Here is a 23,958-nt window from a genome sequence, read left to right as displayed (position 1 = left end):
CCGCGTTAGGTTGACATATATTGCGAGAGCCGTCGTATGCAATTGCTCCCTAGCACCGTCATGGCATTTGACTCTTAAGCATGAGAAAAGTATAGACTCTTTTATTAATTAATAATTACTTTAATTTGTTCGGCGGATTCTTCGGGATCCTTAGACCGACACTTTGGGTGGTTATGTAATTAATAGTTAGAGAATTATATTTTCAATATTTGCATCATTGCTACTTGTATTTATTTTGTATTGATTATGGTTGATCACAAAGTAAATTCGAAGGCTTTCGTGTGTTTTTAGACAAAATGATTTATTATATATTTATTTATTTAAATTATTATTTTTGTCAAACAAATGTTTTATTGTGATCGAGTCAGAAATAATCAAAGGTATCAAAATAAATATATTAATTGAGTAGTCGAATTGATGGCTTTATTTATCCGATAACTAATTATGCATAGAGGGGTTAAAGTGCAATATTGACTTAGAGGTTATTTATTATTTAATTGAAGTTCAATTAATTTCTTTTAGTGGAGTAGAAATTAATTTATGAATTAATTGAATTGGGTCCATGGACCGGGTCAATTATTAATTCATTGTAACCAATAAAATAATAGGCCCAATGGATTCTCACTCATAGCCCAACTTGATATTGGAATCATATTAGATTTGAGACATGTAAATTAGAGATTGAGAATGATTTGTTGTTTCATTTTCTTTATCTTTATGTTGCCTATAAATATACATGGTTTATGTATATTATTGGGGTGATTTTTGGAAGAAGGAAAAATGAATCTATTTTCTCTCTCTAGAAAATTAAGGTTTATGTTCTCATTTAATGGAGGCTCCCACAAGCCTAATTTTCTAAGGTCATCCATGGAGGCTTATAAGTGATTCCTAAAGGCAAAACAATTACTAAGAAGATGAAGATCCAAGGAGAAGGTATCTTGCTAAGGGATCTACAATAAGTGAGAACATTCATTTTAGAGGAAAGATTTAAAGGTTTATTCAGACCTTTAATGTAAATATTCAATCTTTAATTGAATGATACATCATATTTTATTTTTGCATCAAACTTGTCTCTATGTGATGAATCAAGATTTATGATTCAAAATCTCTCGAAAAGTTTTTTAAAACTAGCACGTTTCCCAACAGATTGAACTTTTGCCAAATTTATGGTAAGACCAGACATGGAGCAAAAGTCATTGCGAGTGATTGGGCTATATTTTAGAATTGCTGTAGTAAGTTGGAGGAAATAACAACTTTTGAACAACGTCTCTAATATGTGCCACGTCTTATCTCAGACTGCAACTTTTTTTTTTTTCATTTAAATTTATACTTTAATTTTCATAATTTTTACTGGTTATTCTGTTCAGTATTCCTTTGCATAATTCCGTTCACGAGTATAGCTTTATTAAATTAAATAGTATTTTCCTCGATTTTAAAAGACTATTAGTTAAGATGAACAATATCGTGTGTAAGTCGAAAGTTATCTCACTAAATAATAAGCCACTTGTAGATGATGAAAATATATTTGTATGTAGGATCCACACATGATACTATCTCTTTCTATGCTCGTTGATTTCCTGCCATTTACAATAAGTAGTCAGTTAAGTTTAACAATTTTTAAATTTTTTTTTTGATTATGTATAATTATGTGCCATAAAAAAAAAAAAAAAGATTATGTATAATTATGAGGTAATAATCAATGAAAAGTTAAATGTTGATTAAAGTTAGGCTATGCAGAGTAGTAGTTGCTTACAGCCATTAATGAGTGTAGGACTTGGTGGCTAACTCAACTAAAACCATTAATGAGTAGTATTTGAAAATGAATTCTAATCTAGTACATGTGTAGGATTGGAAATTGGAAAGTGCCTGAATATAATTTTTGAAAAAAAATAAATTAAAAAGCCAAAGTGTCTAGTTTAGGATGCATGTCAGACACACACAAAAAAAAAATTGTGTCTAAATATATTTTCTATTTCGACACGTATGATATATATTAGATATATATTAGATATGCCAAAAATATACGTCTAAATATATATGTCGCCATGGACATGCATGTCTAATTAAAAGGGAATATTTATAAATAAAAAAAAATGAGTTAAAGCATAAAGTATGTTCAAATAATATGGAGGTCAAAATGTTAAAAAATATATATATTATATAAATTTATTAAGGGCATTATTATTTACTTGATGTTTCGCGCTTATTACAATTGTTTTATGCTGTAAAAGATCACAAAAAGAAATTGATAAGAATCTTGCTCTCTTTCGCAACCAACTTGCGTTCCATAATGGATGGTTAATTGTGGAAAGCCTTCTTCTTCTTCAATTAATAAATTATTTTTCTATCTTTTTGTTTCTTTTCTTTTCGTCCTCTAATGCTCAAATTGATGGAATTTTCGCTATTTGTCACGTCCCCCACCAATTTAGAGGAGAGGTTTCGCGAGGCTGAGGCAAGCCATCTGCGTGGCAGGTTTGTGATTGAGTTTTCAGGATCTTCTAGAGATTTGTAGAGGGTACAGAGGGGTTGAGGATTCTATAACTTTTAAAACTTTTTGGAGAGATTGGATAGTAGAGTATTCTACACAAGACATTTGTGAAGTGTAGTGTAATATCTAATATATTTTGTTGGACAGATTTATAGAGGGTAAAGGGGCGGAGGATTCTAAAACATTTAAAAGTTTTGGAGTGTTATTCAAGCTGCAAAGTGTAATATTTAACATATTTAACATATTTTGTTAAAAAATAAAAAATATTTTGTTAGAGTGTTTTAGAGAATAGATGCGCCCCGACCATCTATGGAGAAGGTGGAAGCCTATAAATAAGTGAAGAGACCCAGTGATTTTTGTAAGCAACTTTAATATTTATTTCTCACTCAACACTCTAAATTTGGTGTTAATCTAAATATTTCTTTTTAAATAGTTCAGCTTATATTTAGAAAATTGAAACTTCCAATGGATATACGAATGTATAACTTATATGGCATGATATTGTCAAACCGTAGAGTGGTATGTTGCACGAGTTTTTGAGCAACCCATCCAATAAAAACCTGAAATATAAGGAATATTGCTGTAAGTTGAAGGATCAAATGTTAGGCTGTTTGTAACAACTAACACGTTCTCATTCAATTATATATATATATATATGATCATAGTTGTTATTATTATTATTATTATTATTATTATTTTGTCCGGTTACATGCATCGAATAAGACAATATATTTATCAACATAATAGTTTCGTCATTATTGGGTTGTGTCTCAAATTCTCAAAGATTGTGAATTGTTGAAGTTGTGGAGCCTGAATCATAAGTTAAGTTAAGATCTGATCGATCGATGTCATGCTCTGAATGATCGAAGCTGAGGAAAGTTCAATTTTCAACAAGTTGTGTTTGTTTATCTGTAATTAAGGAATTTAATTATAAGACAAATAGTAAACACAGGGGCGGAGCATGTTGTGGGCTAACCTAGGCTATAGCCCAGGTCCAAAAACAAAAAAATTCTTTTCGACTACTACTTCCTATCAGCCATGGCCCAGCCCAAACAGCCCAATCCACAATAAAATATAAATGATGAATGATCCAACCCACCAAATCAATTAACCAAAGCTACAGCCCAGCAAACCAATTACCAATAAACCAAAGCTACGGCCCAACAAAGTTACAGCCTAGCAAACCAATTTTATTTGGTTCTAGTTTTTAGTAATTAATAATACCATAAAAAATGTAACATTACAAGTCAGTCCAATTTCGTAATTAAACCAACAAATACAATTATGTAATCCAAACAATGAGCAGTGTTCATATTTCTTTCCAATAATCCAATGTGTAAAATTTTTATTTATTTTTTAAAAATGCAACAAGAAAAAGAACTTTTCAAATGTTATAATTATTACTAATTACGAAAGATCTAAAATTAGGATTTGAAATAAATAGGATAAAAAAGAAAAATTAAAACAATTTATAATTTAGAAATATACTATTTTTTATTTTTTCTTAAATTAGAAAATATGATTGAATTGAAAACCCTATAACTAATAAATGCCTTTATATATGACTGTCCAAACACAGCTTTATGAATTAGTCTTGTTTCCAATTAACCAAAGTTACAGCCCAGCAAACCAATTAACTAATTAGTCAAGAAGAGTCAAGACCTAACTAATTAACTATTCATGATTCCTGAGAGTTCCGCACCTAATTCCCAATTTCCCATCTCTCTAAAAAGTTGAAATTATGAAAATACTACTTAAACACTATCATTTTTTTTTTCCTATCTTCTCATTTTTTGAGAGATATGAAATGAGGAATAAGCCACTCTTTTCTTTTCTCTCATTTTAAATCATCCAAACACACTTATGCCCTATCATTTTTTTTTTTTTCCTTTAGAGAAAGTTAATTGAGTTTGTGAAAAGTGATAATATTAAAATAAAGATAAAGATAATCTAATATGTAAATCTCAGTATGATTTGTGCATGTGCACGTTTTTAGATAAATAAAATTTTGTTTGTATCATCTCTTTGAGTTTCTTTAGTTATCTCACTAATGATCAACCACAAAAGAGTCTCGTAGTAAAGACTTTCATGTTTGGAGTTCAAATTCTAAGGACGATCATTTGTAGAGAATTTTTCATTAATTGCTTAGTACATGTAGGACGGTTAGACAAAAAATTTGCATTTATTCGATGGTGGATTGCGTGCGGGGTTCTTTAAGTAACTAGAAGCTACAATCGTTAAAAAAACGAAAAAAAAAAAAAAAATGATTGACTAGATATATTTTTTTTTAAAGACATATGTCCAAATAAAAGTGTCAGACACATATCCCATATTTATATCCAAACAATGTATCTAAGAAGGTACTTCACTACTCTATACTCAGGTCGTTGTTCTTGTTAGATTACAAGTTTACCAATTTACCTACCATATAGGTTTATTGCATATTACAAATCACTATATATGAATATACCTACCATATTAGTATATATAGGTTACTTGTTCATCACTCACCTACCTCTAAACCTTTTCTTATATATAAAACCTTTATGTAACATCTCATATCTCATACACACAATACAGAGTTATACTCTTTTATTTATATCTAATATGGTATCAGAGCCTTCTGATCTTTGGTAAATGATCTGCCAGTTTATCGTAGTCACCGCCGGGATAGCACCATCATCCCCATCCTCGGCGGCGATCAACCTTCAAACATATGCTTCTGCATCCCAACCTTCAATCTCAAGTCTTCCATAATCAGCAAAAGCCTTATTTGGCCGCCCAATCAACCTCCAAGACACATCAACAGCGGTGCCAGCAGTAGCGCATCACTGCCATAACAGTTTTCATGTCAGACATAGCCAACAGCGATGCCATCAGTGCCAATAGTAGTGCCATGTCACCTTCCACGTCAGTTGCCATGTTAGACACAGTCAGCAACGGTGCCGGTAATAGTGCCACATCACCAGTTATGTTAGCTGTTAATCATGCCTTTATCATCATCATGGGTGAAAACCCATCTCCACCAAAATTCCATCAACTATCATGATCTTGCCTTCAATCTCAAGTTGGGTTCATACTCACCTCGAGTTTGAGGGGGACTATTAGATTACAAGTTTACCAATTTACCAACCATCTAGATTTATTGCATATTATTAATTACCATATATGAGTACACCTACCATATTAGTATATATATATGTTACTTGTTCATCACTCACCTACTCCCAAACCTTTTCCTATATATAGGACCTTTATGTAACATCTCATATCTCATACACATCAATACTATACAGAGTTTTATACTCTCTCCTTATTTCTAATAGTTCTCTTGCACATTCACTGATTCCCCAACTGCTAGACACATTGTTAATGAATGGGACCTGCCGAGCTGCGTTCTCAACCACCACCAAGACCACCTGACTAATCAAAATGGCAGACCTCCTCGGACTCAACTGTCGCCGCACTGAACTTGGGATCCTAATGGTCATCTGATTTCTTCCCTTTTGGAATGCTTTTTGAGCCCTGTATTTTAGTCTACTGGCCTCTTCATTAGGCTTCTCACCTAATGGTTGTATCAATGTTGCCCTTTTTTGTGGGCTCATCCCTTGTAGATTGTACATTTTATACCTTTTAAAAAAAGAAAATGATATTTCAACTCAAGTGTCTAACCGATTATTTTGACAGAAACTACGTGGCCTGTCCAACTAAGCAATTTCCATCTCTTTCTCTCTCACCGGAAAAGAAGCAAGAGGTGGGTTTGTTCTGAAGCTGGTTCATCCGCGTGAGTGAACTTCCCCACAACCATCTTGATAAGAAGGGTTCAGATCTGGAGTTGCCAGAGATTGAACCGGCAATCTCTCCTCCGCCACTGTCACCGCCTTTCTCCTCCACAACCACCATTGCTCCTCTCTTTCTAAGATTCCCGATCCAATTCCTCTTCAAACCCAAACCCAATTCTTCTGACCAAAATCAAATTCCCCCTAAGCTGTTGTAGCTTATGAAGGGTCTGACAATTAGTTGCAGCAATAGGTTTTTTTTGTCGTTCGCTCTACCATTGATATTCTTCATCTAAGGATGAAAGAACGAAAGAAAGTGAAAATTCATACCTAAAAGCCAAGGTGGAAGGGGAGTTCGAAAAGGCGTATCAGCAGCTCTCTTGGTGTGTCGACGATGAAGACGAGCTGAATGGAGAAGACAAAGTAGGTGGTGTCGATGGCGAAGTTGGTGTCGATGAAACTACGTTGGTGGTGTTACGACCGAAGAGTTGGACCAGTTGGTCAACCGAGTAGCTAAGGGGACGCCATTGTTGGGTCCTAGAGAGAGAAAGTTAGCAAGAGCCCTCTCTTCCAAACTTTTTTGCAAGATGTCGGCATCGTAGCTTGGATGATGATCAATTGAGTTTGGCCATTGGGTTAATTGTTGCATCAGACAGAACTCCTCCATGTTATCAAATGGATGACAAAATGTAGGTAAATCCTAGCTTGGATGATAGTACAAGACAGAGAAAACCATTACATGTGCTTGATACTTTGTGTGAAATGGGATTCATCTTTTATTATTATTTTTTTAATTTTTTGTTTACCATTACATGTGCTTGATACTTTGTGTGAAATGGGATTCATCTTTTATTATTTTTATTTTATTATTTTTTTGTTTACCATTACATGTGCTTGATACTTTGTGTGAAATGGAATTATCTTTTATTATTATTTTTTGTTTTTTTGTTTTTGTTTTTGGAGACTGGTGGTCTCATCTTTTTCACGTCACTCTACTTCATATTTTCTTCATAGAGAAAATGCATTGGACATGTTAGATGAGATACTCTTTAGAGCGACACTAAAACAGTATAAGATATATCAAAAGACATGAGAAAAACAACTCTATTCTAACTCAAATATTCAAAAGATTCTACAAAACAACTTAAAATTAAGTGAAAATATTTTCCACCACAAATGTTTCATTGAACAAAATGGATAGTAGAGGAAGACAGTTCTCCAAACCCTATAAACTAAAGTGTGTGATGAGATGCATCCCCCTGAGAATCTACAAAAGCATCAAAATAAGCCAATGTTAGTTACATCTTCAATTTTTGATTATTCACCTTATTTTTAACTAGTATTAAAACATATCTTCAAAATTAATCTTAAGCTCAAGATTATTTTCATTGGTATAAGAAGAACCATTCATTGAACTGTTGGAGTCTAGCCTTTCATAATTTTGCTATCACAAATACAAATGGACATAAATACACAATAATATAACAAGCATGACAAAAATTATGCAAAAATATAAACCTGTTGAAGATGGCAGAATGCAAGATTTTGCCGAGATGGATTGCTCATGGGTCTATAATATGGCGAGTACACCTAGTTTGTATAAAAACATAATCAATTAATTCACAAACAACATTGGTACACTAAGTCACTAAATGGTTAGTATAATTACTATCTAATTACCTCCGGAGTCTTGTTTGCAGTCATTCCAGCATGCATGGCATTCCAAAGATGAGTTGAAGTATTCTATTAACAACAAATATATATTAAAATCAATAAATTAAATATATGAATGAAACAATAGTTTTGGCATGGACAAATATTTAATTACCACACGACTTTCTTGTGTTGCAACTTTGACAACAATATTTGATCCAATTGGACCACTAGTGTGTACAACACCATCATTCATTATAAGTGGAATATTTTGAACCTTTAGATAATAGATATAACACTTTCAGGCTATATAACTAAAAGGAAAACAACAAAGTAATAAAAAATCATGTCCATGCTACCTTTTTCCTTTTCTGCATTTGCATGCCTCTTTTTCCATCATTAATTATAGGTGGATTCTTCAATTGTTTTGCTTGAGAGACCTGCAAACGAAGTATTGAAAAAGATTTATACAACTTGACAAATCAAATGCCAATATAATTAGATAAAAGGTTTTTCATAAAAATATCTTCTTTCCTTTACTTGCTATTTTCTCAACTAATGATTCTTTCCTTTTCGAAGGGGGACGACCTTTGGTTCGCGCTTTCAAAGGAGTAAGCAACGTGTTGTCAGCACCTAGAAGATGTTGATTAATTTGTTTACTTTCACAATTTGAGTCCGTTGCAATGAGCTTCTTCCTTGTCTCATTCAATAATGAAATTAAAAGCTCACATTTATCATCGGATTCTGTCCCAAGCTCTTTAAGTTCACGAAACAGTGGAATCAACTTATTATTGCGGTGCCTCTGTTTATTATTGCTAAAATCATTGTAAGCATTTTTGACAAAAGTGTACCTGCGCTTAATATCCTTTCGCCAACGCTCAAGAATATAATGAGATGGAACCTCATTCACCTTTTCTTTGATCATCACAGAGACTACATGCCTACACAAAATTCCCTTAAACTCAAACAGATGACATGTGCATTGTACTTTACATTCAGTCTCGCTATAGAAAACCTGATAATCCACCTCTTTCCAACATAGGCCATTTTCTCTTGTCAAACTTTCTGTCACTTCAAATGTGGAAATTAACCCTTATTTCTTAATAGTAGAGACATTACAATACATTAAACCTTTCAACTCATCTTGAAATTGCTTAAAAATGTTATGGGTATAAACATTCTGCAACTACCTTTCAATAGCAAAACGAGTTATTGTCGGAATGGCAATACTGAAAGACACAAAATCTGCCATACTTTCTTTCTCAATCTTACTTTTTAAGGCATTGTCATATTGTTCAACAAATTGCTTCAAGGTGGTTTTTGAGTGAACATACTCATCAAAAAAAGCATTCATGCTTTCACTTCGTTGGGTAGTTGACATTCCAACCCAAAAAGTGGATTTCAAATACACTGGAACCCAACGATGACGATCTTCATATAATGACTTCAAATATTCATTATTCTCAAGGTTGAACTCATTAATCATTTCCACCCAACTTCTTTCAAATTCATCAAACTTAAGCGATTCGTATACAATATTTTTTAAAATCTTTTTAATTGCTTTATACTGGGCAAGTCCCCCCAACTTCACAGGAAGTTTTTTCATGATGTGCCAAAGGCATAGATGATGATGAGAATTTGGAAACACCTTTAAGATTGCTGCTCGCATGGCTTTGCATTGGTCTGTTATAATGGCTTTGGGAGCTTGTCCTAGCATACATGCCAACCATGTCTCAAATAACCAAGTATAAGTATCGGTATTCTCGTTTGATAATAAACCACAACTAAGTAACACAGACTGCCCATGGTGGTTCACCCCGACAAATGGAGCAAACGGCATATCATACCTATTTGTAAGGTATGTACTATCAAATGCGATAACATCTCCAAATGACTGATAACCGGCCCTACATCTTGCATCCGCCCAAAATACATTCCTTAAACGCCCTTTATCATCTATATCAATCATGTAATAGAAATTTGAATTCCTATTTTGCATGCAACAAAAATACTTGCAAAGGGCTTCAGCATCTCTAATCCCAAGTCTCAGTTGTCCTGCTTTTGCTATATAATTTCTACAATCCCTCTCACTGAACGATAAATTTTCATAGTTACCAGCTTCAACAACAAGTGCATGAAAATTTTTATTCAACTTTATTCCTGCTAAGTCATTTAATTCCAATCTTCTCTTAACATGAGAATCTAGTGCTTTGTTACATCGGAAGTGTCGTGCCTTGGACTTAATGCATGATTGTGATCAAGATAAACACGAGTAACAATGAAATTCCCATTCTCTTTAACTGTTACATTGATTTTTGCCTTACAATTTGTCTTAGTTGAAGGCCTTGGGTTAAAAGAGTTTTTTGCAATTGATACTAACTTACCATTTCGAAAGCATGCAAGTGAAAAGTATCTTGATTAACTATCACTTCCGTTTTTTACGGCAGTTTTTGCTATACCAAAACCTTGACATTTAGCATAGTTGTTATAATAACTATGTACTTCTTCTTCAGACTGAAAAATCATCCCAGCCTTGGGTGTTTCCACTTCATCCAAGTCTTGCTCAGTTCCTTTATCATCACTACTAATCTCATAGTTATAAGGCATTTCACATCTTGCACATGGGGATTTTCTACCATTTCTAATAAAATAAAAATTGTAGTAAACAGAATTTTCCAAAAAAAAAATTAAAAAAAGAATTGTAGTAAACACTTATGAAAGTAAAGCAACAAAGTTAAACATTTATGATTAAAAACATAACAACAAAGTTAAGCACTAATGATGAAAAACAGAGCACTGATGATAAAAATTATCATTAATTTTTATTTTTATTTTATTTTATTTTTTTATTTTTTTATTTTATTACACCTGTATTGCATTCTTTAGAGTACATGCATCTGATATCAGTATAGATAATTCACATCAAAATTAACCCAAACAAACATCAAAGACATTCTATTTATTTTTTTGGAAAAAAAAAAAATCCATCTCAAACCACATATCAAACACATGGAATGCATATACTTCAATCTATCTCCTTGAAATTTTTTTAAAGACTAGTCTAATACATTCAGACTATAGTCACCGCGGAGGTGAGTGGAGGAAGAATCCATCTAGGTTCACCAAAGAATGTTCTAATCTTACTGAAAATAAGAAAAAGAGTTTTCCAACAATCATACAAGAAAAATGGGCTAAGGTTGGAGTGATCCAATTCGATTCAAAATTTCTTTCAACCGGAAAGGGATTTGACTCTCCAGGCACATCATAGGAATGAACTTGGTGCTTGGCTACAACAAAACCACTTTGTTTTCCAATCAATGTAAGTGGGAGATGAGGTTCAGGCTTTTGGTGAAGAACAATATGATCAAACGAATAAATATATATTTACCTTCCCTAAAAAAAAAAAAAAAAAAAAAAAAACTATATAAGATACAATATATATAAATATATATGAATATGATATGAAGTTGTAACCATATCTTAAAATAAAAGGTTCTTCCTTTCTTCAAGTTAAGATTGTAAGAAATATTATTTGAAGAAGAGGGAGAGATTTGATAGAGAAGAACTTAGCTTTAGAACTTCACAGCTTGGGAAAGATAAATTTGCGCGTATATTGTTTCTCTTTTTGTTTTATTTTATTTTATTTTATTTTATTTTTTTGCTTACCTGGACTGTTATGTGTATTCTGCCAAACTAATTGGCCAAAATCATCCCCATCTATCACTACCCTTAAAAAAAAAAGAAAAGAAAAGAAAAGAAAACAACGTATAAAAGATTCATTTTTACTATAATTAATTAATTGCAGCAAGGTCATATATCTGATTTATTGGATGCGGGAGATTTGTAGAGACGCGTCCCTTGTTGTCATACATAAAAGGGTTTCGTAACCCTATATAACTCCATCGTACGACTATTCTTGACAAGGGGTAGAGCACTTTAATATTTTGTACGAAATTATCAAAAGACTTTTTTATGAAATCTAGAAGTATTATATGATTTAATCATCAATAGTTACGCTGGCTAAAAACTCCTAAGCTCTCTTGATTTATACAAATAAGAAAACCCATTAGATGCCTATCAAAATTAGTGATGTCGGTTTGGTTTCTCAATCTTGATGCCACGGCTATAATAATCTCACGGTTGTGTGAGGAAGAACAAAACAGGTATACTCTCAAAACTATTGGAATAACAACAATAAATAGATTCTTTTTTCATATTCTACATTTGAGTGCAAACAATCTTCGATTTGAATTTAGAATTGAAAAAAATTTAGTTCAAAACTTTAACTATTTTCTTTCTATCCCAAATTCAAAGCAGTTTTTATCCTAAATTCAAAGCAGCTCAAAAAAAACATTTTTCTTCCCAGTTTTTCTTTTAAGTTTGTTTTACAAAAATAGTATTTTAAGCTTTTATTTTTAAAATAAAAATGTAACAAATAAATATTGGGGATTATATATGACTAATATTTTTTCCCTTCTCAGTGGATTTAAATATGTTATCCTATTGGTATAAAATATTGCTTAATCTGTATCTAAAACATTGTTAAAAAGTATAAGAGAAGTTAGTACGTTACAAAGTCTGACTAAAATAAAATATTAAACTATCAATGAACAAAGTATAATTAAAATAAAATACTAAAATATCAATAAACAAAGTGCAAGTAAAATAAGATAAGGATACCATATAAAATAAAATATTAAAATACTAATAAGTAAAATTCAACTAAAATAAAAATAATGGGTTAGAGTGTTTTAAATCATTAATTTATAAATAATATAATAAGATAATTTAAATAAAATACAAATAAGCAAACTACAACTAAAATAAAATATTAAAAAATACCAGTAGAAGTCTCACAATATCAATTTCTCTCTCAATCGGTCGCTCGTGAGGTTTTTGGGGTCTGAGAAAGTACTACCAACAACACATCCACGATCTTGGGCTACAGGTTCGACAGATTTTAAGCTTACTTCGCATGGTAATATGAATTATAGGTGTTATCTGTATCTATAATCTGTATATGTTTCTCAATTCTTGTGTCATACTTCGAGGAATAATCATCAGACATAAGCCCTCGAAAGAACAATAAATCTTGGTTAGAAGAGCTGCCGTATGAGTTTTAGGGATTCTTTGAAAAAAAAAAACTTAGCAAAGGTTTGATTTTCACTTTGTTGTTCAAAAATAAAAAAAAAGGAAAAAGAAAAATAATTGTTTTTTTATGTTTCTTCATGTCTTGTTTGTTCAAATTATTGAAAAAGTAGATTCAGAATTGAATGAATGATGGTATAAGCTTGAGCTCTATTGTGAGTGTAAGTAAGGCAGAGGTTTGTTGCATATGTAGTGGTGGAAATATGTACTACTTTTCATGCAAATTAATTTTGAGTAAATTTAGGGTCAATAAACATTTTTTTTCATGACTTTTCATTCATTCATGGGTATTGACAACTATTATTGATCAAAAAATAAGATCAATAATTCATAATTTTTTGTACTTCAGAAAAACCAAGGCTGTCTATAAACATGAAATAACTCTTGTAGAACATTTTTTTTTTTTAAAAAAAACAATTAGTAGTTTAGTAGGGTTCATAAAAACATCAGCTATTGAGGACACAACCACAACTCGCTTAACACTTGCTTCAGAACATGCCTCAAGTACAGTTTGTGTACCCTTTACATTATGCTCAATCAATTTTACCTATAATAAAGCTATTATTAGATAATATGAGAGATCTTTTTAAGCGGCTGATTTTTTCTGATTATCTTTTATAAACATTTACACCTTCAGATCGATAATATCCAGTGACCTTTTTGTTCTACTTCCATCCATTCCTATGATTTTTTCTATTCAGCTTCAGAATAAATGCCAAATTTTGCAATTGAAACTATTGTTGTATAATGTTGGCATATTAATTTGTGATGTTATTTCTAGATCTAATATGTTTTTAGATGAATCGGTTGGTTTTACTGTTGTATGGTGGTGAGATTTTTTATTTTTATTTTTTCTTTCAGTTTGTATTCCTTGTAATGCAACTTCAGATCGATAAGAGAAGTATTTTGTATTCTTTTTCCATTGCCTTTTTTTTTTTTTTTTTTTCTCTCTCAATGAGGTTGACGGGAATTTGGAGACTCTGGGGAGAAGTGATTCCAGATTTTCTTTGGGATTTCTCTCTGGACTGTTCTCAAAGGCAAGGCAAGAAAAGGTATTGGGACATAAGGACCATGATAACCAAGCAACTCCCTTTGATCAGTTGTAATTGTGGAGTACCTTTGTATATATAGATTTAAAAGAACTAAATATAAGAAGTGAATTCTTTTTTCCCTTTGGGCGGTCCGGTAGAAAAATCAGACTTGGCATTGTTGTTGTAAACCAGTCTCCGAGAGGTGGTGAGACTTTCTTTTTCTTTTTATTTTTTTGATTTTGATTTTGATTTTTTTTTTTCAGTTTGTATTCTTTGTAATACAATTCAACTAAGAGAAGTATTTTGTAATCAAATTTGCTTCCCGAAACTACTCTTTATAGACATGTAAAATTCATAATCAAATTTGCTGTGAAATTTTGTTGCTTCAGTCACGGGAGATATGACTCATACACAAATTTATGTTTCTGAATATGTACTTTTAGTTTATAAAGCACACTAGAACCGATGACTCAGTTTATTTTTATATCATATAGTGAAGGATATAGATTATGACAATTTTTATTTTTAACTATTTTTAATTTTGGGTAATATTCGGTTGTGTATTAAAATTTGATTCTCAATCTATGTTGTCTAGTATTTTGATTGATTGGTTCGATTTTTGTATTTATCTTCCAATGAATCTGATGTTTGTAGCAATAGAGACATATTTTTTGCAATCTCAAATATAATTTCACCACGCGCACATGTCTTTTACTAGTAAAGAAAAATGTTACATGTAACCCTTCAACACATGTGCCCTTTGTAGAAAGTTGATCAATTTCTGAAAGGGGGGGACTGCTGGAACAGGAAGAAAGCCCTTTGCCACCCGAAGACTAGGGTTTAGTTTTCTCTGTTGTTCTGCCGCATTTAGAAGCCATCTCTCACTGAGAAAGATCTTCATCAGAGACATGGTTAGCAGAGTTGAAATTTTCTCTCTTTCTTTCGAGTTTTCAATTCATATTATTTCTCTTTCTTTATATATATATATGTGCACACACTTTGATTTTGTAGTAATCTTGTTTCTGTTGTTGTTGGATATTTGCAGTCGCCAGTGCCTGGTGAAGAGTTTCAGCACATTCGTCGTGTGCAGAACACGAATGTCGATGGCAAAGGTATTGGCCGTCGTTCGGGTCGTCGACCGTCTCCCGATTACTCAAGCTATAGAAAAAGCTCTAGATCCGAAACCCTAAATACAGATTTTGTAAGTGGAAATAATTATATTTGCAATTTTTGTCGTTATTTAATCTGAGAGTTCAGGGAATTTGTGTTTTCTTAATGGAGTCTTAAATCATAATATTAACGGTCTGAAAGTTAGCAGAGAATGGAGCTTTAGGGTTTAATATGTAATTTATGGTTTCAAAATCGAGTTTACTCATTAATTTGGATTTCTAACATTTCATTTTAATGAAGTTTGTGATTCCAAAATCTTGTTACTTTTTACTTTATTTTATGCCCAAATATGATTGTTGTTCATGTATGGCATCACATTTGTTGAAGGATTTTTCTCTCTTTAATCTTTGTTGTTCCTGTTAACTGACTTCATGCTTAGGGTTTAATATGTGATCAAAGGAATGGGCGGGTTGCAGACTCCGATTCGGATGAAGAGTTGAGAGGTCTGAGTTTTGAAGAGTACCGGAGAATCAAACGTCAGAAAATGAGGAAGATGTTGAAGAATTGTATATGGAATGTCACACCAAGCCCTCCTAGAAACGGGAACGAACGGTATGAACTGGAACTGGAGGAAATTACACAGAAGTATGGCGAGGAGAAAGAAAACAATGACGATTCAAGAGAGAAAGAAAAAGGCATGGAGAAGATGAAATCGAAACTGGATTCTGGAAGCTCAAGAAGTGGTTCTTCGGATTCTGAATCTGGTTCGGCTTCTCAGTCAGACGATTTGCTGTCTGAATTAGATGATTCATGGTCAAGGAAAAAGAAAAAGGGCAAGAGTTTGAGTTCTATGCGTAAAAGTAGGAAATCGGTATCTGCAAGCGACAGTGAATTGGATGAGTCCAGTGATGGCTCAGAAGAAGATAGGAGACGGAGGAGGAAGACATGGAGGAGGAGAAGTAGTAGGCCAAACAAGGGCAGTAAGAAGAGTAGTAAGAGAAAAAGTAGTAGAAGGAAGAGCAGTGATAGCGATTCAGATGAAAGCCTGGGTGAAAGTGAGGAATCTGATGTCAATGGACGTTCAAGTGATCGTGTGAGGTCGAAGAAGCTGAGGCACTCGAAGAAGAAACATCCTAAAACTGATGGTGAGAGTTTATATTCAAAGGAGAAGAATTCTGAATCTGAAATCGATGCAAAAACTATACCTCAGGTGGACGATGCTGGGATAAATGAAATTAACAGTGAAGTGCTCATGTTCAAAGATTTGATTGAATCACAGAAGAAACCTGCCTTGGATGATGAGCCAGTGGTCGGGCCAATGCCTTTGCCTAGGGCTGAAGGACATATTAGTTATGGAGGGGCACTTAGGCCTGGTGAAGGTGATGCCATTGCTCAATATGTTCAACAAGGGAAGCGTATCCCTCGTAGAGGTGAAGTTGGTCTTTCAGCTGAGGAGATTCAGAAATTTGAGACTCTTGGTTTTGTGATGAGTGGTAGTCGGCATCAAAGGATGAATGCTATTCGTATTAGGAAAGAAAACCAGGTTTATAGTGCAGAGGACAAGAGGGCGTTGGCTATGTTTAACTATGAGGAAAAAGCAAAGCGTGAGCACAAGGTTATGGCTGATCTGCAGCGCCTGGTGCAACGCCACATTGGGCAGGATACTGGCCCTTCTCATGATCCTTTTGGTGGAAGGTCCACCGAGGGTGCCGATATGTAATCCGCATGTATGTCATTTTTTCTTTTTTCTTTTTCCCGTTTCTGGATTTTTGACTTCTTTGTTAAGTTTCCATTTCTCTTTCAATTATTTTATATTCCCTCAGTTTGTTTTAGCATGTGCAATAATGACTAATTTGAGTGTGTGAATCATTTTGTAGAATAGTTCTTCATTATATGCATAAATGTTACTATATTATCTGATGATCTAGAAGAATATTATGCTTGCAAAGTTTTCAGAATTGTTAATGTGATGAAAATGAAACAATATAGGTTCAACACATTGCTATTGTTTGGAACATCAGGCAATTGAGGAAACTGGTAATAATTTTCAGTAGACAATTTTGATTATAAATAGGGAGGGTGCCTAAAACATGTATTGTCTAAATGAATCACTAGTCAATAGATTTTGGTGTAGAAACTTCTTGGACAAAAACGGTGTCGTTGATGACATGGATGGTTATCTCAATTATTTGGGACACCAAGCCTTCCTGGTAAGCTTCTTCTTTGATGTGTTCTTTTTGTTTTTTTGATTTCATCTTGTCCTGATTTTCTTTGGCTGACTTTTCACTTTTATTCATCCCCTTTTCCGTATTTGGCTTCTTGACATGAATGAAATTTTCTTTAAGCTTCAATATGTATTATTAGCAGAATTCAAGTAGTTCCATTGAATGCTGATACCTCTTACTGATGTTTGGAAATGTGAAATGTGGTACACACAAGCATGCACGTGTACAAATAACAAATTTGGGGCTGGTGGGTTTTGAATAGAATCGCAAACCAAGCTATAAATTTGGTTTTACTTCAGGAATTCCACTATCAAAAACCCAGTTGTAATTTGGCTTTAAGGTTGGTTGTTTTAGAAGAAACATAAGTTGTGGCGTCTCATCTGAAACTCTTTTATTGTTGGACAGCATTGTGTTCCAATGAACGGAAAAAAAAAGAAAAGAAGAAGAAGAAGGAAAACGATGCTTGTAAGAAAGAAAATAAGAAGGAAAAAGATGCTTGCAAGGAAAGTAATTGTTGTATGATATGTTTTACCACATTACAAATGATATGTTTTTCCTTGGAGGAGGACAATTTTGATGTGAACTAATTGTTGTATGCACCCATTCACCTTAGGTTTAAAAAATTAAATAAATGAATAAAAGATAAAGAATCCACTGACCTTGGAGACGTGCAATGTTCGTGTGTGATAATCTCTTTATGAACCTAGTAAAGGAATTTGGACACAATGAAACATAAAGCTTGAAACTAGATCTTGGGGATTGATTTTTAGAAATTGTCATGTTCTGTTTGGGACACCAAACCTTCCTGGTAAGCTTCTTCTTTGATGGGTTCTTTTCGTTGTCTTGATTTTCTTTGGCTGTCTTTTCACTTTTCTGAATTTGGCCACTTCATATGAATGAATTTTTTTTTTTTTTTTGAAAGTTTCTATATGCAGAATTTAAATAGTTTCATTGAATTTTTAAGCCTCTTACTGATGTTAAATGTGGAATAGGGTACACACAAGCATGTACATGTACAAATAACAAATTTGAGGCTGGTGGGTTGTGAATAGAATCACAAACCAAGTTAAAATATGGTTTAAACTTCACGAATTCCACAATAAAAAACCAGCTGTGTGGTCTAATCTGAAACTCTTCTATTGTTAGAAAAGAATTGTATTCCAAAAGAATGAAACAAATGGAAAAAAAGCTTGCAAGAAAAATATCTTTTTTTGATTTAAAAGTCCGTGGTTTACCACATTAGAAATGATATGCTGTTCCTCAGAGGCGGACAATTTTCATGTGAATTAATTGTTTTATGAACCCATTCACTTAGGTTTAAAAATATAAAAAAAAGGTAAAAAATAAAAACAAGAAAAGAATTTGGACATGGAGTATTCGCGTGTGATAATCACTATATAAACCTAGCAAAAGAATTTGGACACAATGAAACATAAAGCTTCTATATCCTGGGGATTGTTTTTTAAAAAATCATTGGTAATACCTACGGTACTTTTCATATTCTCCTCTTTATTTAAAAATTCCATAGTTTGAACCATAGAGGTTTTATGGTGCCAAAACAGTTGTAGCATAGTGGTAGAAGTGACGGTGAAAGAGAGGTGTAGGATGAGGAGTTTGATTCTTGCTACTGTCAGTTGTAGTGGTCTTGTGGTTTTTGGTTTCTGAGGAAAGAAAGGGACAAAGAAGTGAAAGATTCAGGATCTTCTGTTGATTGTGGCTGGACTGTTTGTTTTAAGCTTCCAAACTTCATTAACTTTTCCTTTCTTAGAAACAAATAAAGTATTAATGCACTGCCTTCTGTTTGGGTTGGAAAGGTTCCTTTAATTTTTCACTTGTTTCTTTCCTCCATTTATTCTTCACAGAGCATGGATTTATTACATTTAATATTTTTAGTTTTATATTATTAGTGGGGGAGTGCCACGCTACTTGAAATGTTGTATTTATATGTTATATGCTATGACACATCAATCAAAGAACAAATGGGCATTCAAAGTATATCAAAATGGTGTCTGCAGTCAAACTTTTTATACGTGTTATTTATGTTATTTTTTTATGAAAACAATGTTGCATTCATACATTAAAACTCTCATTTTCTTTGAAAGTTTCGTTGGAGTTACGTTAAATTCTTGTTGAGACTTCTTTAGAGACATATCTATCCATCCATCTATATGGAATAGAAGAAGAATAGATTACTATTTAGTGACTGAACCAATCACTTCCATACCAGTTCCAACCTAGAGGAATGTTATGGTAAAACTACTTTTGGAGCGATGTGGTAGAAAACAGCGTGCGATTTGAAGGACACAATCTGTTGTGGATTCTTACATCTATCATTTTATATAGAAATGAAAGTACTCTTTGGCTCGAGATTGTTTGTTCTGCTCCACTAAAATAGAACAAACGATGATGCAGGAGCAGGGAAAATTTCTGTTTGTTCCTTAAGGAGACTGGAAATTTTAGGTGCTTTTTCCTCATCAGGGGAAGGGCAAGTGCTAGAGCTGTTTTGGCTCCTTCATCAGCTTGTTTGTGCTGCACATTCTGACTTTTTGGTCAACAATTATTGAATTAGGCAACTAGATTGGACTAAAGTTTTTCTCTTTCTAATTTGTTATTGAAACTGTACTTGTTTATCTCATCTTATGGTGGTACACCACTAACCAGCCTATATTTTAAATTTAAATTAAGTGAAGACTGGCAGATAGTTTTAATACCTAACAACTCAATAAAGCCTTTTGAGTCTGCTGCATGGTTAGTGTCCTGTGTTTTATTCGACTTAGGCATATTTTTGGCTAGATCATATACTTGTAACTTTGCTTTTCATCTACATAAATCTATGGTTTTTTGGCTTTCCTTTAGTCCTTGCTCCAACTTTTTATATGTTTAAACCAATTTAACTGCCGGTCTTTCCTGTTATCGATGCTACCTCTAACATCTATGCATTTATATATGCATCTTTTTATGTTTTCGTATTTATGCTTTGGCACTCATCCATCTCAAGATTTGCATATTGGATGGGAAATATCATGTTCAGCTGCATATTTATATGATCAATCATCTTGTTATTTTCTTCACGATATTATGTTGCAGTTATTAGCAAAGCAAGTAATGATCTTACATTAATGGATGTTTTATTAAATGTGTTGTTCTGTCAGTTCTCAATCCTAAAGATACCTTTCTTTTGGCAGTGATAAGGCCTTCTTTGTGGACCTCTTTGTGAGAGCATCAAACACACTGGCCATAAAGATGTATGAAAAGGTAGTGGTTCTCTGACCTTTTTATTTCCTTTGACAAATTCTAGAGCTAATATCATCTTTCATATGAGGTTGTGAAAATCGGGTGATGATTTAAAATAGGGTTCGGTGCAAAAAACCCCCACTACACTTAAGGTTTTGTGCACGATGACCCCCTCTTTTTGAAAAGTGAGCACTGTCAGTCCCTATTTTTCAAAAAAAGGGTGCAATTCCCCCCCCCCCCCCCCCCCCCCCCCCCCCCCGCAACCACTTTTTGGCGAAAATTGACATAAATTAAATTTTAAAACCCGATTTTTCCCTTCTCACAGTATATGTATTAAAACCCCTCCCATCCCATTTTGTGTATGCCTTCACTCTCTCTCCCTCCCATAATCTGTTGCTACCAATATAATCCACAGGTTGCATTACAATTATATTCCACAGGTTGTGCTTGTTTCCAGCTGCTTGTGTCATCCTTCCCCAAAAAGCCCCTGTTTACTCTCTGTATACATATCGCATTACTCTCTATCCTTCACAATCTCATAATATGAGTGGCAGTACTAGAGTGAGAAATAAAAAATTTTAGATAAGAGAAATTAGTGATGGAGATGGTGCAGGGATTGATGGGAAGGTCGGGTTGAAATTATTATTTTTTTTTAAAATTTTTTTTTGATGAGTGGTTCAGGTCGTAATTTAGAACTAAAAAAGACCATACAATTGCTCTAAGTCTACATCAGCCCATTTAAACTTCAATTAGCATAAGAAACATATGCTCCTGGTTCTCGGTGTGTCTCAGTCTTCAAAGACCTCTCAAAACTGAGGTAATTGCTAGGTGCTCTGATGCACACATGTCATGAAAGATGCCAAATCTAAGCCTCCCACAACTATCAAACCTAAGCCTCCCACAACTATCAAACCTAACTTGTGAACAGAAAATTGGAATACCACCATTGACTTTAGTTACAAGCAAAAATAGCAGAAGATGAAATTATCAAGCCCTTAGAAGCATCAACTGGATATTGTACCTTACAATGGAAAACACCAAAACATGCCCAAACGAAAAAATAATAATAAATAAACCAATAAGTAAAAATCAGAGATTTTTGCCCCAAAAGATAAAGACAAACGCATTAAGGTCATTGAAGATTTCACACTAACAATAATTATCCACAGGACGCTATGCCTTGGTAGCAAAACCAACGAGCAGAGCTGATGTGAGTATTGTGGCGATGTCATACCCAGGTTTAATGCACCTTCTACACTTAAGTCAAATACTAAAAAGAACCATAGGACGTGTATATGTGTGTGTGTATATGTTTATGGGTGTGAGTTTGGGAATTATCTAAAATGGTAATTTAACATTGCCTGATTTTTTAAGTATTATTTCATTCTCCTTACAAGAGGGCATTATAGTCCTTTTATGTGGACCGGGGGGAGGGGGGGGATAGGGGTATTTGCACCAAATTATAAGTAGGAGAGTTTTTTGGGCACTATATCGATAGTGTAGGGTGGGTTTTTTGCACTTAACCCTTTAAAATAGGTCAAATGAAATCTCATTATTTGTTCTTTCTAAAATGGCTCTTCTTCTTTTCACTTCAGGAATTGTACCACCAGTTTGCCTATAAACCCCCTTATGAACATTATTTCTTTGTGGAATAAAACTCTTAAAACAATCGAATTTCATTTTAGTTGTATTCATGTGTTTGCAGGTGCGTGGCCATCTCATAGCTTGAAAAGATATAGAAAATATTCATATGAAGTTCCTATCAATGTGTAATATTTGTGAAAAATACTACTAACTCCACTATCTGATGGACGATGCCGGTTGTTGAACTATGCCCCAATTGTCTTGTGCCGAGGAGATAACTGGTTCAATATATAACAATGTCCAAATGTTGCATGCTCAAAGTTCGTTTTTATTAGACTGGTGATTTTTTTTTGCAAGAACTGCCTGGTAAATCATGTATTGGTGTTTTCTTCAATGTCACTGTTTATTATCATATGCTCATTTGATCTACCTTTTTGGCTCAGCTTAATTATGTAGTCTATAGGCTTAGGCGATCTCTTTATTCAGTCACAAAATGCCTAGTTTGCTTTATAATTTGTGCTGCCTCTCATTTTCGTGTAACTTTTGCGACTCATTTTCAGATCTGAGGAAGGCATTATCTTGGGATGTCGAAAAGAAGTCCATCGATCATACCCTTCAAAAGGCCAGTTACTCCGGTCGAACTGGAGTATGATTAGAATTATTATTGTTGAACTTGTGCAAACTGAAAGTGATGGAAATGCATCACCCCACCGCGCTTCTGGCTTTTAGACACGCAGAGAAGGCATCCAGATTGGTTCCAATTTATGTATGTATATGCTCTTGGATGATAGGTTTTGTAGTCTTTGTGATTCAAAATATGAGTCTCTGGTGATGGAAAGGAGAAGCATTACCATATGTTTCTCTCTTTGCACACAGAATGAATGTTCACTCTATACCATTGTTGTTATTACTTCTAGTAACTCAATTAGTAATTTATATTTGAAGGAAAATTTTTAAAAATGACTCTTGAGAAAGTATTTACAGTTTTTGTTTTTTTGGATAAGTTTTCAATACTCATTTTAAGTGGGCTTCAGCATTTTTTTAGTCAATTTTACCCAAATACCCTCTAATATATATATATAATTTGAACCAAAACAATATACGTAAAAATTAAAATATTGATTCATAATATTTTTATTCAGTAAATTCAATTTTTCAGAGTATTCATTGATGTTTAAAAAATGAGTTCATTCAATTAAATATACTAAAAAAAAAAATTATACTCAGATGAATCAAGAATAAAATATGAAAAAGAAAATAACACAGTTAGCTAACAGTTCTAATATAACACATATGTAATAAAAATAAAAATTCATGATAATCAAATCTAATCTTATAAGTTATAGCCGAATAATCCAATCAATTAAGTTATAACCCGATAATCCAATCAATCAAAAAATTTGATAGGATAAGTGATAAAAAAAAATTCTACGTCTTATTTAGAGAATAATAATTATTAGCACAATTACACCAACTACATTTTGAAAAGAACAACAAACCCTAAAATAATTTTGATAGTAATAACTAATAAATTTTATAATTAAAATTATAATGTCAAATAATAATCGTAAATTTAGATGATAAGAAAAAAAAAAATTCAGATTATCTGTTTTTCATAGTGCAGTACGACCGACTGAGTCGCTGTCTATCGGTAAATGGTTGCTCCGCTTGCTTTGTTTGAATTGTGAAAAATGTTGAAAACTGAA

General features: G+C 33.1%; 1 protein-coding gene across 3 annotated transcripts; it reads left to right on the top strand.

Annotated features, from left to right (window-relative positions):
• The first annotated feature begins 12,747 nt into the window (after positions 1-12,747).
• On the top strand, positions 12,748-23,212 carry LOC132311362 (uncharacterized). 3 transcript variants are annotated; one of them, XM_059809250.1, is made up of 7 exons: positions 12,748-12,868; positions 14,866-15,010; positions 15,145-15,300; positions 15,649-16,936; positions 20,620-20,689; positions 22,374-22,618; positions 22,813-23,212. In XM_059809250.1, the coding sequence occupies exons 2-4, from the start codon at positions 15,008-15,010 to the stop codon at positions 16,927-16,929; spliced, it is 1,440 nt and encodes a 479-aa protein (XP_059665233.1). In that variant the 5' UTR covers positions 12,748-12,868; positions 14,866-15,007; the 3' UTR covers positions 16,930-16,936; positions 20,620-20,689; positions 22,374-22,618; positions 22,813-23,212. The 3 variants fall into 3 exon arrangements, with proteins under 3 accessions (XP_059665233.1, XP_059665232.1, XP_059665234.1); XM_059809249.1 differs by lacking the exon at positions 22,374-22,618; XM_059809251.1 differs by lacking the exon at positions 22,374-22,618 and having other exon boundaries at positions 12,752-12,898.
• The last annotated feature ends 746 nt before the right edge of the window (positions 23,213-23,958 follow it).

The sequence above is a fragment of the Cornus florida genome, unplaced genomic scaffold (assembly GCF_030987335.1).
Source record: "Cornus florida cultivar Cherokee Brave unplaced genomic scaffold, ASM3098733v1 CherokeeBrave_3.0.0_Hap2_Chr06, whole genome shotgun sequence".
NCBI lineage: Eukaryota > Viridiplantae > Streptophyta > Magnoliopsida > Cornales > Cornaceae > Cornus > Cornus florida.
The sequence above is the reverse complement of the archived record's forward strand: the minus strand, read 5'-3'. Positions and strand labels throughout refer to the sequence as shown.

Bases quoted from the DNA above. Each gene is read 5' to 3' on its own strand.
- LOC132311362 (XM_059809249.1), top strand. The intron at 15,301-15,648 runs GTAAGTGGAAAT...CTTCATGCTTAG, and splicing joins AAACCCTAAATACAGATTTT to GGTTTAATATGTGATCAAAG.